Raw genomic sequence first — 17387 nt, forward strand, 5'->3', positions numbered from 1 at the left:
TTTTTTTACATTATAAAGTCTCCTGATTACCTCTTAATAAACATAATAAACACATATGTGTGCTATATGTGTGTTGCCCCCTTCCACGTTCTACGATATGATTATAATGTCTCGGCTGCGGGTGCAGAGTGCCAGTTCTCCTACCCGTAGAGGGGCTCTGCCAGGACCTGGAACACGCTGACGCTGAAGGTGTCATTCTCCTGCCGCTCCCGGATGTACTCCTTGTAGATCCGGAACTCGGCGGCCGTCACCGCCTCGCCCTCTGGGATGCGGGACAGGTCGAAGCGGTACTCCCGTCTGTGGTTGCCATGGCGATGTCCGTCCTGATCCGCGTCTACTTTTGGCGAGGCAACAAAGTAAGGTTAGCTCTTGATTAGAAAGCGGTGATCTAAACAAAGATCATTGTTTCCTTTGTATTAGTACTGGAGATGGGACTGATTTGTTTGAGTTGTTTACAGAGTCACATCCCTGATCGATGTTGTGTCAAATAAGGAATCCGGACATAACACTCATTGAAGCAAATAGGCTTTTAACGACGCTAGGACACACAATCACGGAGCACAAACAGTATTCTTCAGAGAGGAGAGTGTCTTTGCCCCAACGCCAAACCGTTTTGGTTGAGTTCAATCAGACACAGAGCCGGTCGGTGGATACATACGTCCACCCGGAGCGCCGCAGAATCAAAGAGGTCCAAACCGTTCTGCCCACATCTCGGAAGCTCCTCATCAGAAATAGGACCGACCACGGGGGGAAGTGATTGATCTAAACATCACTTAAGTCAAGTCTAGCGTATGTGCCCGACGCAGAAGGCAAAACCACACGCGGGGCTCAAATTGGCTCAATGTTTAAATTGCACACATGTGCCGACCACAAGAAAAGGCCAGTTTAGGCAGTGCCAGTAAAACCACAGCAGCCAAAGCTTCCACACACAGAGACACATACAAACACATACATTTGTGCTTATACACACACACACACACACACACACACACACACAGAAATACAAACACATGCAAGCATGCACACACACACACACACACACACACACACTAACATCGAACACACAACCACACTGACACAAATCTGCGCACACACACCTAAGTGTGGCCACACACGCACACACACGCCTCCTGTTAGCATTTTGCTTTGTATTGTCAGTGATTTCATTCACAGGCTGTGCCTATTTCAAGGTTGCAATAATAGGCATGGCAGCCTTTTAGTTGCTTTCCACACTAGATTGCTTTGCTGTTTTGCACATCTACAGCTCTCAGAGTTTCCAGAAGCAGCAGAGGTGGCCACTAACGTTTCTCGGGTTTTCCTGGAGATTTCCAGTGTCCATTGTTTTCACAGTGTTACCCAGCTTGTATGTCCTTGGGAACAGTGCAGGAAGCCCCCATCCGAAGGGGCTCAGAATGGAGCACAGATTAACCATCCTAAACACATCTCAGCCCCCGATGAAGGGGGGCATATGACATCATCCCAATGACATCACCATGAAGGTTTAATGCTGTCTTACGTTCTACGTTTATTCATGTATGCTTGCCTCTAGACCCAGGCTGTCCACGGATCTCCTTTCGCAGCGAAACATTCAAACCGCACAAAAGTCATCCAAAAGCAAAACACACACAAGCTGTAGCGCAGACCCCCTAAGAAAAAAATATTAAACTACCCTTCCACCGGCAAACAAACAGACAAGCCGCGCGTCGTTAAGAGAGCACACACTGCACCCGGCAAGTCGTTCCTCTGACCGCAATTAAATGCTGGAGAGGAACGGCGGGGGCGTTTTTATGAAAGCAATAATTGCTTGTAAGGCACGGCGTGTTTACGTTAGGAGCCATTAACTCGGGGGATTAGAGCTCCGATATGCAAACTGTGAGAGGCATTTCAACACGTTGGAGTCATCCGGACCCAGTCGGAGCCCGGCAGATATGCCCCACACATTAACCTTCTGCCAGTTAATGAGAGACGCTGGAGCACAACCAGGTGTTCTGTGGGCGGGTCGGCTTTAATGGGACGTATTTGATAAGCATGCAAAAAGGGGAACACATGTGTCTTGTTTTTAAATTAACAGTAGATTGGGGGGCATATACAAGGTATATTCTTGAGGGGTATTCATTTAAATTAATGAACTCCATCTGAAAGAATGAAAACCACCAACGCTTACAGGCGGCAGAGACATATTCGAAAAATAAATTGGTTATCTTAAATTGCACTTTTTTTGCGTAGAGTTTTAGTTGCAAACCCAGAAAGTGTATGAGACTCAAGGAAGCATGCTTTCAACCTTTGGTGAACTATACGCTGTTAACCTGTTCAGCCGTCGAAGATGTCCCAAGCAAACAGCAAACAGAGAGGGTTACATACATGATTCTGCAACAGTGGGGATCAACTGAGCAGTTCTGCCACTGAAACCAGGCTATGAATGTCTGCCGTAACTTCAGCCTACGGACCCTTTACCCTCGATCCAGCCCATAACAGTTGAATGAGATGATAGAAATAACTGAACTTCTGTTATCAACACTGGCCCATTGTGTGAGGTCCACACGGCGCTGTGGGATGCTATAGTTACGCTCCGGGTGCCACGGTAACAGCCTCACTGACTGGGTGGCTGTGTACATGCAGGGGCATGTGTGATTCGTATTGGCTTCAAAAGCCTTCTAGACAGCCCTCCTTGCATACGTGGACGGGGAATCAACCAGAAGATCCTTTGAAAACAAGCTCCAAACAGTGAACGACCTCGCTCATTAGACCAAACTCTCAGTGACTCTAGTTAAGTATGGATTTCATTTTCCCAAATACTTTGGCCAACGTTGCCGCCACTTACCACTGACATAATGCTTTCCACCGAGGCACTATGTAGCCAAGAACAATGGGGCACTGCCCCCGACTGGAAGCTGTGGTCTGTCCGGGGGGGGGGTACCATAATCCAGTTTGGATTTGGGACAGCCCATCACTGGGACCACCTAGACAGACTCCACTACAACAACATTAGTACCGGCTCAGGAGAGCCCTGTGAATGACCTGACACAGTGAACCTGGATGGTGTTGTGTAGTATCCCTCTCAATTCCTTTACTATATATATATTTATACTATATATATACTATATATTTATATTACTCTTTATCCCATCAGTGTTTTGTGTTTTTTTAAGGTGGATGGCTAGATCTAAATATATCTAATTAGACACCTGAAGGGTTATACTTTGAGTTTATTCTAACATGATTGCTACTGAATTCCTCCATTTGTAACACGTCGAACAACCCCAAAGACACAGTGGGAGGTCAGATGTGGGTGATGTTCAAGGGGGATGAGACCTCTTCCATCTTTAGTGACCCTATGTCCCCCCCCCCCCCCTTCCCACAGCCCCCCGCCCTCCCCACGCCCTGAGGCCAGAGCCCAAGTCCCAAGAATGGGACCAGCGGGACCACCGTTGGAGGGGACCCCCGTCCGGCAGCGAGCCACAGTGCATTCTGCCACTTCACCATAGTGACGCGAGGGGCTGCCAAAGCAGACATACACACACACACACACACACACACACACACACACACACACACACACACACACACACACACACATATACACACACACACACACACACACACACACACACACACACACACACACACACACACACACACACACACACACACACACACACACACACACACACACACACACACACACACACACACAAGTATACACACAACTTGGTGTGCGCACATAACCACAGACGTGAGCACGTATCTTGTTTACACTCAAGTACGCTCAAGCGCACAATAACAAACAAAGTATTCAATCATTCAATCAAGGGTTTAGATGTGGGCCTACTGCGTGTGCCTCGTTTTAGTTGTCTGCTTGGATTGAGAAGTATCCACCTTGATCCAATCCCAGTCATGCGTAAGAAAGCCTCACTAACGTCCACTCTATATACAGCTTCGAAAGGTTTTCAAACTGGACAGCCTCGTTTTCAAATAGGGCCACCCATTTGAGTCTACTGCCTGGTTATATTATTGATTAAGCCAAGATCAATGTGTTGGTTAGGTTAGGTAGGTTATACACAGTGGATACGCGTGAATAAATATTATACGCCTTACACAATACTATTCATAAATCCTGAACACCTCAGAGATACTGAGATTGTGTTTGTTAAGCGGGAGGAACTGCTCAAAAGTGAAGGCATCAACTCACCAAGATTCGCGAAACTCATCACCATATCCGCGTCATCGAGTAAACGACTGTCCTGCGTTGTCCCCCTCGGCGGTGCCTGCGTAGTGTACGCTGGGGCCTTATAATATGAATAGCCGGGCAGTTGCGCATCCAGAGAGATGGTGTTGTATAAGTCCATCATGAACACAGGTGCGGCTGCGTTTTGTGTGTTGTGGTCGTGGGGTCGCGGGCGGTGCGGGAGCCCCATGATGGAGAGGATCTCCCGCTGCATCTCTCTGCGCTCCTGGCTCCGCAGGCGCCGCTGGATGAAGCTGGAGTGCACCTCGTTGTCCATGGAGAAGTTAGACGTAAATGTCACGTCTGCGAACACACTGTGAATCCATAGGAAGAGACCGAGGACCATCTCGCGTGGTACAAGTTTTGGCATTTTAAGCACGCCAGTAAGTTTTCGCCAAATTTCAATTGGCTGCTATTTGTCATAAAAAAAATAAGATGTGTCGTTCAATTGTATAGTAAAAGACAAAACAACTTTTAGCAGATGCCAATCTTGTGGACTACCTCCACTTGTAGTGGTGGTGGATTGCTATTGTGCGCTCATGTTACTAAGGGCTCTTGCAAGGGGATTTTATTGAGTTGCTTCGTCTGGGGAGGGGAAGGCGTATTTATAATGCCAGAGCCCATGGGCCAAAAGATTGGGGGCTCATTTTTGCGGGGTGGGGGTTCCTAGTTGTTGATAAAAGTCGAACAAGAGTAGACCAATGAACTCTGGTTCTCGGGACGGTCACCCCTCTATCTTGTTAATGAGATTGGGGTCCGCTGAATGTGATAACAGTCCTAACCCTGAGTGCCCTATCAGAGCGCTCTTTGTTTGGCCATGATTGCGCTGACACGAAAGTAATGATGCAAGTGTCCAATAGCTTATGTATTGGTTGAGAGATCACTGGCCATAGACAGGGATTCTTCTTTTGGTTGCAAATACCACCAATACTTCACAATCGATCAGTAAACACACACGGACGCGCGGACACACAAGTACTCAAACACGAACAGATCAGGCCATATGCAGATATACACAAAGCATACCCCTCACACCCACACAAACGCATGCAAAATGGCAGACATAGAAGCAAAATAAGGATTCATGAAGCTTTTGTATACAAGATGTCAATGGAACCACATTAACCCAATACCATAGCTACGAACGGATTCCACAAAGTTATATTTCGTTTATGTGTGCATGTGCCTGTGTGTGTAAGGGGGATGAGGGTGAGGAGGAGGAAGAGGTGTTTTCTGGCGTATCTGTGGTCCAAGATTGTAACAGTCCAACTCTTCTGTGTGCCCATGCCCACATTCCCATAGTAGGAGCCAGAGTGATCTGCACCCAGCCAAGGACCCCCCCGATGTGTGGCTGTCCCAGAGTCCCTGGGTTCTGCTGTTGTGTGTCCCACTCAACCCACAGTATTTTGATGACCCGTTCTGAATTTTGTGTAAAATGATTGTAATTGCTTTTGAAGCAGCATATCGTCTAGGTTAATGGGCTGGAACTCCAGTCGAAACGTTCTGGGTTAAACCCGAAACTCTGTGTGTAGGAATTCCTTAGCAAGTTGTTACCTCTACCTCACTTTTATATTTGCTGGAGAAAAGCCATTGAATTACTATATAATTGTTGCCTTGTTGATTTAGGCTGGTTGTAAGGTGCGCGCTCATGCATTAGAATTGTCTGTGTTTGCAAATAAGGTCTTCTTCGGCACACAGGTATTAATAAAGTGTGCAAATAGGCATAAGAAAATAACTTCATATGCCTATGTTTCATCCAAGCTTTACAACCACATTCCAAGCCCAGTCCTCCCTAATGCGTACAGATGAACATCCAATAAGTAAACACCACCAACACACACACACACACACACACACACACACACACACACACACACACACACACACACACACACACACACACACACACACACACACACACACACACACACACACACACACACACACACACACACACACACACACACACACACACACACACACACACACACACCGAAACACAGTTTTGAACCGGATTGCACATTCTGTTGTGTGTGTGTTTGTGGGTGTGTGTGGGTGGGTGTTTGTGTGGGAAAGGGGGATGCCATAACGGTCAATCAAAATGTAATGAGGGATAATCCTTCCTAATCTCTCTCCTCTAGAACAGACATTTGTAACCCAGGTAATCAAGTCGGGGCCCACCCTTGTTGTGGGTGGGTGGGGGGCTCGGGGGTAGAGCTACATGAAGGGACATGCCATCAGCCCACATGAATGACTGTGGACCTTCGACGAGTTGCAAAGTGCTCCAGTGCAGAGCGATCGTATAGCTGGAGAAAAAAAAGAGACTACTCTTTATACTATACTTTGTATCTCTGAATACAACTTTTTAAATCTTCTACAACAATGATATTTTACGTTACTATTTAACGTAACTTTTATTTCAAAAACCGTACCAACAGTGTGGACACTCTTGGGTAGCTGTAGCTGCACTCTTAGTTGAGTACTTGCTCATATAGTGAGTATAGTGCCATATTGTGCATTTGTCTTTTTTTATTATAATTTTTTACTTTCTACATGTGTTGGAAGTAAAGATGTTCTTTTCCCATGCCAATAAAGTCCGACTAATTTAATTTGATTAGATTGAGTTGAGTTGGGGTGAAATACCACAGTATGAAAACTATTAAAAAATAATAGATAGTGCCAATACAATTAAATAAACCCATGACAGACCACAAGGGAAACAGTCTACTGTGCCAAAGCCACAAGGGTGAGGTAGTGAAATTTTGCTATACGATGCAGCTTCTAAATTAAAGACAGCTTTGCTTTATAAATTACACTGTGATAAGGTCACAATTTAGATTACAGCTATTTATATTGATTAATAATTTAAGCTAGAAAAATTGATGACATTAATATGCTCCTATTGCTGCTCATATGCCATCGAATTGACTTGACTTTCTAAACATTTTAGTTTTTGCGACCATCTAAAAAGGTGATGAACCACACCATAAAATGTGTATGTTAGTTTGTGTCTGTGTGAATGTACATGTGCATTACCAATAAGCTATTGAATGATCTATGATTCAGTGACCATAACTCATGAATCATGAATACAATTAGAAGTATAACACTGTTGATTAGTGCTCCCTTCTGACAAAGTGTCAAATGGTCTGGCACACCTCGATGCCTTTTGCCAGTACTGAAAACACTGCTCCCTGGCGGTTCTACGTTGTAATGCACCATCAGAGCTTGGCGCACGTCGTCAAACTGCGACAGAACACCGAACACCACACTTCTGTGCGCCATCACACACCCATGGTTGCGCTCAAGAATTGTACCGATTGGCATGCTGTAAAGAATAACGAATACTGACCGTATGTATCCTTTATTCAGCCATATTTTTAAACAATGTTAGAATTTAGTGCCCTGGACTTGGCTTTGAAGAAGGGTTGCAGTGTTTGGGACGAAAATAAACTTTCGTATGCCGCCACTGCATGTATCCCAAATTCGAGCGGCATTTCTGCTAAATTCATCTCAGCATATAGCTGGCAAGATATATCGATACCTGTTTTTACAATTTGACCATATGAATCATGCTTAATTATTCGCAAGAATATGTCGCTATGTGCACAAGCCAAAAAGCTACACACTAGCTTGACTATCGTTAGCTTGTTTGAATAGCTCAACCATTGTATGTTTGCCTTTACGTTCATCTAAGCGGTTAGTTAGTGAAGTCGACATAAGTTTGTCATCTGACTGACTAGTGTTGTCTTAAATGTGCTTAATATTCACGAATATTTCCACCAGCATGAACCTTTCGTGCGTTACATTCACTAGCATGTAATAGCTTATGTTAGCTGTCAACAATACAACCTCTTTAGTTATGGCCACCCAGCTGTATTGACAGATCTTCATCTTAACTTGTTATGGATATGCCAAGCTATGTTTATTATTATTATTATTATTATTATTAGCAGATTAACGTTAGATCTCTATTTTAATTCATTTAATTCAAGAGGACATCTTCCAATTTGAAAGTAGGTTGCTTAACTACATGGGTTTGATGAATTACTATTTAATGTGCCTAATTTTGTTCCCTTGTTAAGGTCATTGTAAACTCCACCAATCATGAGTTTGTTCGGTACAACAACCGGGTTCGGAGCTGGAGGAACAGGGGTGTTTGGAGCCACGACAACAGACAGCCACAATCCAATGAAGGTACTAAAATTATTTGCACGGTGTTCCCTTAAAATACCTTTACTTAACACCCAACATGGTGCATTTCCCATTACATGTTATCAGACTGTCCATTCTGTTCCTCACTGGTTGTCCCCTCTTGCACACACTACAGGATGTGGAGGTGACTTCACCTCCCGACGACAGCATCAGCTGTCTGGCCTTCAGTCCTCCAACCATGCCTGGCAACTTCCTGATTGGTGGCTCGTGGGCCAATGATGTGAGCGCTTTATCTACAATTAATAAAGCGGCACTGTACCCAAAAACTTTTTGTTAGTTGTTTTTAAACGTGGGTATGTTTTATATTATCTCCAACATCGTAACCAATGACTTTTACTTAAATAAGACCGTCATTTAGAGAAAGCAGTTGTAAAATTCAATTTTTTTCCCATCTCCGCCAACCATTGTGTGAACGTTTCATTCTGCAACGAACGCAGGTAGTGTTTTTCATGACGTTGAACTGCCTTTCTTCTACGTCATTACTAGAGGGCATTGGTGGCGAAGTTTGTTTGGATGCGTTGAGTTCATTCATAGCAGAAGTTTCGGCCAGAATGACCGCCGGTAATCAACCAAATAAAATCTTGGTCGACTGAAATTGAAACAACTCTATGACCATTTGTTTGGTAGATTGGAGTAGATTAGACACATAGGTCTGCATATGTCCCTCCCACACTCGAATATAATGGATTAAGATGCGCTTTTTCCCAAACGCCAGCGATTGCTAGACCAATGAGAACTTGGTCAAAACAAGTGCATATCGACCAACTGACGAGAACTGGACTCCCAAGTTGATCCCCTCTGAGAGAGGGTTATGAATTTCTTTAGGAATACAGCTGATTTGAGTGGGGTTGTTTGATCGTTTCTAATGCAAATCAATGACTGGAGCGTATTGTGGTTTTTGTATGGCTGCAGGTGCGGTGCTGGGAGGTGCAGGACAACGGACAGACCGTTCCCAAGGCGCAGCAGATGCACACGGGCCCAGTGCTGGACGTTTGCTGGAGTGATGTAAGATCCCCGTTGGGATTTGTTTCTGAACATTATTTACCATGCTGTGAGCGCAAACCAGCTATGTATGCATTTATGTTCCTGTGATAGAATAGCTGTTTTTGAGTTTACTCTGTTCTATCCCAATACAAGACATGATGACATCTTCTAGTTGTATTTGATGATGTATTTGAGACGAGTGTTATGAGCAGCATGTCTCCCATCATTATTCTCATTGTTTCAGTCAAATCGGTTGAATCTACAGCAAATAAAACCTCTGACCATGCCGTCTGTTCTGCTTGAGCAGGATGGGAGCAAAGTGTTCACCGCCTCCTGTGACAAGACAGCCAAGATGTGGGACCTCAACAGCAACCAGGCCATGCAGATCGCACAGGTGAGACCACAGCCCAGCTCCTTTCTAACTTTTAAAAACAGGGCTGTTGTGAAGCAGACACTACCTGCTGAAATAATTGTTCCCATTAAAATTTAAAATAGTTAAATTAGCTAGAACACATGCTTTATTGGAATAAAGATAAAACAACACTAAGCAGGACAACATTATCAGGAGTAGGGCTGGGCGATATAACGGTTTTAAAATTATACCGGTATATTTTTGAAAGCGATATATGGTTGAGACAATGTCGCCATACCGGTATATTATTTTGATGTTGCCTTGCGAGCGCTATTTTATAAAGCCGACCGCTGCTCTCTGAGCCTGCAAACCATGTTCAGCTGCTCAATCCCGCCCCTTATATGTACGTAGCGTTCTCCCACCCACGGACGTTTCGCATCACAACAAACTTTGAACAAAAACATGGCGGACACGGTGGTAGAGAGTACTGAACCCGTAAAGGGACATGGGGTAAAAATAATGTTTTTAACTTTTCTCGAGAGCACGAGAAAGTATCTGGTGCGCACAAGAAAGTATCTCGTTCGCACGAGAAAGTATCTGGTGCGCATATCACTGTGTGTGTGTTAGGGCTGTCACTTTTTATTCGAAGTTCGAATATTCGTTCGAAGGTGGGGTGAAAAGTTCGAATTCGAAGTGTAATTCTCCATTCGAACTGTAAAAATGCGCTATAAAGAAGAGAGCGGCGAGTGGCTTCTCCTCAATAAAGCGGCCCTCCTGGATCCCCGCTTCTCCCGGTTAGTCCACCTTTCCCCTGCACAGAAACATCTCGTGACTGAAAGCCTCTCACACGAGCTCACTGAAACGGAGACCGACACTGATCGCACACGACAGGGAGAAAAGTCTGCTGCTGCGCTGGGCGCGATGGGCAGCCTGTTTGGGGACTTATACAGCACGGCTGACACAAGCAGCTGCAACGGTAACGGAGAGCTGCGAGACTACTTGTAATTTTCTTTCCGTAAGGAATAAAAAGAGCAGCATGCCGTGTTGGAGGTCGGCCTCACAGATTGTTCGTTTATATAGGCTGTGTGTGCCATGGACGACATGCGCTCCGCATATCGCGCTCCGAGCAGTTATTGTTAATGTGTAAAAGACAGCCGCACTTGTGTGTCGGAGCTTCCTCTTGTTGTGTTTACAAATGTGTTATCAAAGATGTGTTTTTATCCTGTGCTGTTATGAATTCAGTAGGTATACGTGAGGTATACGAGAGCAACATAAAAAATCAAGACTGTTGTCGTGTTCTATGGGGGGGGGGGGGGGAATGTATTCGAATTAATTATGGACATTCGAAATTCGTTCGAATTTCATTTTTGGAAAAAGTGACAGCCCTAGTGTGTGTGTGTGTGTGGTCAGCGTGTGAGTGCAGTGGACGAGCGAGCGGGAGCGGGCATGTCAGTTTAGTGAAGTAATGATCGAGTCCGGTTGTGTGTAAAAGAATAAATCCCCAGGAGCATGTGCTTTGTCGAGGGAGTCAGTGGCGTCCACACAGTAACGGCAGAGCTTCACTGCAGAGTGGGTCAATGAGCCATGGAGCGCTGTGTCGGGCAGCTTTGCGTAGTAGAAGGACAACACGTGTCGGAAGTTCCTAGAGTTTATATTTATGATGGGTTATACTGCCATGTAAATATTCCCTATACCTCCTACTTCTAATGTCTTTTGCCATTTTCGTTGCTACTTCTTGCTCATTATGATGGCTCTTTAAAAAATATATACTTTTCTATGCCTGCTATGTAGTTGTTGCTTCCATGTCCAACATACTTTAGGTGCACCAAATTTTTCATTGCATCGCCTTTAACGCCATAAGGTCACCTTGTATCGCCCTCCATAACTTTCATATAATGTGAATGATTTTTGAAAAGAATAGTGCTGCGTTCCAGGCAACCCGTAACCCGTGTTTTCACAACCTTCTACCCGTGAAAATGCCCTGGAACGGCAGACAAACCCGCAACTCACTACCTGTGAACTCGTACCAGACTGATTCACTCCCAGTTCCAGCTCGTTCCAGCCTTACGGGCTAAAAAGTGTCCCTGGAACGCAGCATGAGGTGTAGAGAAATGCTTGTCTTTATTTGAAGCACAAGTATATATAAAAATTCCAATAAAGTGTTTCAAGTTTTTCACTGAGCTGAAATGGAACATTTCAAACTAAAAAATTAAGCAAAATAAAAGGGTTTGTGCGGGTAATTCAGTCTCTGAATAACTACTATCAGTAGCAGGGCAGGTTGGAAAAGTAGGCTTAGGCTTAGGGTTTTTAATGATAAAACATTCTCTGTTTTTACCTCGCTTAATTTTTCCCCTCTTCTGTTGCGTTTATTTTCTTTATCCGTTTCAGTTACTCTGACGCTTAGGTCGTTCGCAATTTAAAAAAACAACACAAGCAGTGAACAGGACCAGAGCAAAGAACCGACCGAGCTCTTTCTTTTATTGGTTCAGACCACGATATGATCCTACCATGAGTAGGGATTGGGATCATTAATATTTATTGATATCGATACCATTTTAGATACTCCTTAACGATCCAAGTCTTTATCGATAACTCTAACGATACTTTTCAATTAATTGGTGGAAGTACGAAGCGTTTTTAGTGATGAGAAATATATTTAGGAAATAAATAATTGCATTTTAAATTAAATATGTAATTGTTAATGAATATTGACATTAGTAGTTTTAGTTATATAAAATAAAATGACTATAGCACTATACAACTGTATTAGTAATACAGAAACATGAGTAATACAGTATTAGGCCTACTCATGTTTCTCACCAAAAACTCAATTTACCGTTTCTTTATATTACAATTGAACGCATCGTGATAACCTAACAGTCGTTTTACTGAGCCAACCTCAACACATCACGCAGCACATCTGAAACTTTATTTACTTTTTAAGATAACTAGCTTGTATGCTGCTGGTTACAACACCGATTTCACAATTGGATTACTATTTTTAGCTGACGGGACTAGCGACAATGTTTGTGTGTGCGATTACCGCTCGTAGTTTGAGTGGTTGATTAAGACGGACACGCTTCAGTGATTGGATTGATTTGATTTAAATGCCGTGACGTGGCTCGAGGGACGCAACATTACATTACAGGACCTGCGGGACAAAAAAATAAATAAATGAACGACGGGACTCGATAGTGGTAGCGATAAGCCGGGTTTGATTTTTGGGTTTTGAAAAAGTGGAACCGGGTCCTTGATAGTACCGGGTTTCGATCCCCGTCCCTAACCGTGAGTGTGATTACAGGAGAACACAGAGAGATGATGCGATTGCGAAGGAGATTTATTTTTTCACCCGGCCAGTGTCGGGTGCACCAGTGCGACCTATAACAGATATTAGTTGCACTCTGGAGCCCTGATTCATGATGCTGGAGGTGGGATCTGTAAGGGCGTAATTGGCAAACAGGGATCACAAATTCGGCCAGCAATATTAAACTTTCCCTTTCCCCCAAAGAGCAAACTAAAACATTGTTTCAAATTCAGCGTTCTTAGAAAAAGGTGTACATTTTTAACACAACACTTTCTTAACTGGCCACCATACAATGCATGTATTAAAATCATCTTCTGAAAGCTTCATCTACTCTCTCTACCGAGTTTCTTTTATCTCCATAACAAAACAGGAAACAAGTTTTTTTTTTTTTACAATGTTATATTCAAATGTACCCTTTCTTTCACACTTTAGCATGATGGGCCAATCAAATCGATCCACTGGGTCAAAGCGCCCAACTACAGCTGTATCATGACTGGCAGCTGGGACAAAACACTGAAGGTACAACTTAAGGAATATCTTTTCATACAACTATTCTTTATACAGAACATCACCTAACCAGAACCTCCTATTATAACTCATCAATGTCTGCAATTGGCATCCTTGGAAAAAAGCTTCAAGCTACACATGTCATTTAAATGCTGTGTCCGTCCTCTTTGGCCCGCTAGTTCTGGGACACGCGCTCCCCCAACCCAATGCTGTCTCTGCCCATGACCGAAAGATGCTACTGTGCTGACGTGGTAAGTCATCGAAACACTTCCTGATGGAAAAACACTGCTGTTCAGACACCCTTCTCATTATGCAGAGTGGAACCTTAGGTTATGTGTACTTACTCAGTGTATATATATATATATATACATTTTTTTTCAACCATAATTTGTATATATGCACATACATCCATCATTTTACTTTCAACGTGTTTCTTTTATAGTTTTTGCTTAAAGAACTTACAAAAAAATACATCATACTTATTTACATTTATTCTATTCCCCTCAATGACCTGAGCCATTAGAACGCCAACCTTTCCCCCGTGGATCCACAACGATCCCTGGATGTGAATGTTTCAATTGTCTCTGCAGGTCTACCCTATGGCTGTATTGGCGACAGCAGACCGGGGGCTCATAGTGTACCAGCTGGAGAACCAGCCCTCGGAGTTCAGAAGGATAGACTCTCCCCTCAAGCATCAGGTATGGCGCTACTGGAAGCTCACCTCATAACTCCAATACCAGGAGCTTTACCAAGGCAGGCCCCTTCAAAGCCTGTACTGTCCTTACCGGTAGAGTGGGCAGAGATCATATTTTGTTGTGTAGTACTTGTACTTTCACAGTGACAAATAAGGATTGTTTGTCCTCTCCTTAATGCAGTCATCAGTTGTAAACGTCTTACTCAGAGTATGATTAAGAAAGTTTTTTCAGCCTCGATCAAACCAAGTGTGACAGTGATTGTTTCTCTTGCAGCACCGCTGTGTGGCCATATTCAAAGACAAGCAGAACAAGCCAACAGGCTTCGCCCTGGGCAGCATTGAGGGCCGCGTGGCCATCCATTACATCAACCCCCCCAACCCGTAAGTGTTCATCCAGCCATCAGTCTCCTATGAACGACGTGTCCATGTGGTCCTGCCAGTGAGCCATGTGTGTAATGCGTGGTCTTCAGTCTTTAAATTATATATCTTTTATTTATTTTTATTTTGTTCAGGGCCAAAGACAACTTCACCTTCAAGTGCCACAGGTCTAACGGAACGAACACAGCCACGCCGCAGGACATCTATGCTGTAAGTCTGACGCTCCAGGATATGTCGGGCAGGATCGTCCGGTGGTTAGGGTGTTTGCGTCTCTGCTGAAAGACTCTGGGTTCGAAACCCAATGTCTGTCCATGCTCTGCATCCTGGGGCCTGACCTGCAGTCCACATAACATTGATAGAAAATAGTTCAAATCTTTAGGTCGATTTGGATACCGGTGACCTTACCAGATATTTTATGATAGTAGAAAAGTAAAACATATTTTTCTTATAATCTAATAATTCCAGTTATAACAAAGGGAACACTAGGTACACCGGTTGCAATTGCAGTTTTTTTTTTTGTGCAAAGCCCATTCCGACGACCTTAAAACCCAACTTCCCTCCTCCACGGTCTCAGGTGAACGCCATCTCCTTCCACCCGGTCCACGGCACTCTGTCCACCGTGGGCTCAGACGGCCGCTTCAGCTTCTGGGACAAAGACGCGCGCACCAAGCTGAAGACGTCGGAGCAGCTTGACCAGCCCATCACCGCCTGCGCCTTCAACAGCAACGGCAACATCTTCGCCTACGCCTCCAGCTACGACTGGTCCAAGGTGAGGGGAGCTAACGAGGCTCATGCCGCCGTTGGGAGAAAGCTCTGTCACTGAGGCAGCAGGAGTTTGGGCAGATCACATGTAAAAAAAACTAACTGGATCGTAAAATGTTTAGGCGTTTGGGGAAACGTATTGAATGAAATGTTGTTTTAACAAATCTATATGTTTGAAAGTAGTTATTTGAATATTGTATATTTTATAAAAACATACCTGTTTTATGATAGTTTTAAAATGTGTTTTTGCAACTTTTTTAATTAGAATAGGTTTTGTTACCCAAAGTAACCTCATCAAATAAGAGTGTGTAGTTAACTGGTCTCTGCAGAGACGAGGTGAGTCTGTTGACGCGTGGTTCCTTACTGTTGCACCTCTGTGTCTTCCAAACCCCCCCCCCCCCCCCCCAGGGCCACGAATATTACAACCCCCAGAAAAAGAACTACATCTTCCTGCGGAACGCGGCCGAAGAGCTCAAGCCTCGGAACAAGAAATGGTGAGAGGAGGGGGAAGGGAGACGGGGAGGGAGGTCCTGATGCCCCAACAGGCCATTCCCCAGTTACAGTTGGTTTAACCCTGGGCTGCTACTGCCACTTGCATACTTAAGAGCAAGGGTTTATGAGCTGGCTCCACACGATTAGATTCTACCTATGCAACCTATGTTGACCGTAGAGATAAGAGAATTATGACGCTTTTCCACCGCACATGTAGCTCGACTCGACACGACTCGACACGACACGACACGACACGACTCGACACGGTAGCAGCACGGGTCCTTTTCCACCGCAAATAGTACCTCCTGGACGTGGGCGGGGTCGGCTGCGCGAAAGGGCCGTGACGTATTTTTGTACGCGACGCAAACACCTACGCAACCCACACATGGACAGAACCCACATAACAACAATGGAGGACATCGATGCGATGGTATTCGTGTTCGTATTATTAGCTGGCATGTTGGCTGCGGCGCTGCTATGGCTGTTACCAGCATGGTTGCCATGTCGCTCTCGTGCCTTCGTCACACTCTCTGGCCAATCAGTGGCCGGCCGTCTGCTGACGTCACCTTTTAGCATCGGCTCAGCTCGCTTGGAACCTAGAGCGAGGCGGTACTAGAAAAAGCAGCCACTTCAGGTACCAGATACCATGTTTTCGCGGTGGAAACGCAAAAAATGCGAGCTGAGTCGAGTCGTGTCGAGCTGGTACCATGCAGTGGAAAAGCGGCATTAGTACTTAACCGTAACTAGTAGTGTTTGAGTGTCGTCTGATTTGTTAATCCCACTGCAATGAACCACCTTGGCAACAATAAAGGTTCACACGACTTGGTGAACGTGATGTCGGGTACTGACCTCTCCTCCCTGTCCTCAGATGAGCCACGCTGAGTCACGATCGTGCCGTTGCGGGGGGATGCGGCGGAAGACCTGCGGCTTTAGTGTGCGTGTGTGTCTTCGTGAATATACACAGAAAGCACCCTTCCTTTTCGCCAAAACCCCTGGACCAATGCGGCGGTGCTGCATAGCGTGCATGGACCAATCAACAGAGCCCGCAACCCAACTTGGTATAGATGGCAGCTGCATGGCATCATTGGTCTTGGAGGTCGTCGTGGAGAAAGGGGCGGGGCTTAGATTGTGATTCATCTTGTTATTTTTTTGTTGGATTCCTGCAACATTTTTTTTTTACGACCGTTTTCAAAAGACTTTACGTTCCTCTTCGGCTTGGTGTTACTTCATGGTATATTTCAAATAATAATGATGAGATGTGAAATAAATTACTCTGCGTATATTGTAAAATTCTCACATTGTTCCAACTTGGAAGTCGATTAAAAAGGAATACTGTTGTCGATGTGATGTGTATATAGGCTATATAGGCTATATTTGTTTTTTAATTAACTTGAACAGTTGGCCTACATACTGCATATTTCTCAGTATGAAACTGTGTCAGAACACAAACTACAGCTATCGAGGACCGCCATCC

At 44.6% G+C, this 17387-nt stretch overlaps 2 protein-coding genes across 3 annotated transcripts in view; one reads left to right on the forward strand and one right to left on the reverse strand.

Moving 5' to 3' along the window:
- The window catches only part of LOC132470862 (bone morphogenetic protein 7-like), a 10960-nt gene extending 6177 nt beyond the window's left edge, over positions 1-4783 (reverse strand). Inside the window, exons 1-2 of the mRNA XM_060069773.1 lie at positions 4190-4783; positions 145-334 (exon numbers count right to left, since the gene is read on the reverse strand). Of these exons, the coding sequence (XP_059925756.1) occupies positions 145-334; positions 4190-4595 (596 nt within the window). The 5' untranslated portion in view covers positions 4596-4783. The remainder of the gene's footprint in view (positions 1-144; positions 335-4189) is intronic.
- Positions 4784-7437: 2654 nt separating this feature from the next.
- Positions 7438-17255, forward strand: rae1 (ribonucleic acid export 1). Of its 2 annotated transcripts, XM_060070219.1 has the most exons (13): positions 7438-7578; positions 8311-8422; positions 8556-8660; positions 9353-9445; positions 9732-9818; positions 13513-13599; positions 13767-13838; positions 14178-14285; positions 14556-14662; positions 14794-14869; positions 15234-15428; positions 15830-15915; positions 16782-17255. In XM_060070219.1, coding segments are annotated over exons 2-13 (1107 nt in total). In that variant the 5' UTR covers positions 7438-7578; positions 8311-8332; the 3' UTR covers positions 16783-17255. The 2 variants fall into 2 exon arrangements, with proteins under 2 accessions (XP_059926202.1, XP_059926201.1); XM_060070218.1 differs by lacking the exon at positions 16782-17255 and having other exon boundaries at positions 15830-15919.
- Positions 17256-17387: the final 132 nt, after the last annotated feature.

Source organism: Gadus macrocephalus, chromosome 13 (genome assembly GCF_031168955.1).
Source record: "Gadus macrocephalus chromosome 13, ASM3116895v1".
Lineage (NCBI taxonomy): Eukaryota > Metazoa > Chordata > Actinopteri > Gadiformes > Gadidae > Gadus > Gadus macrocephalus.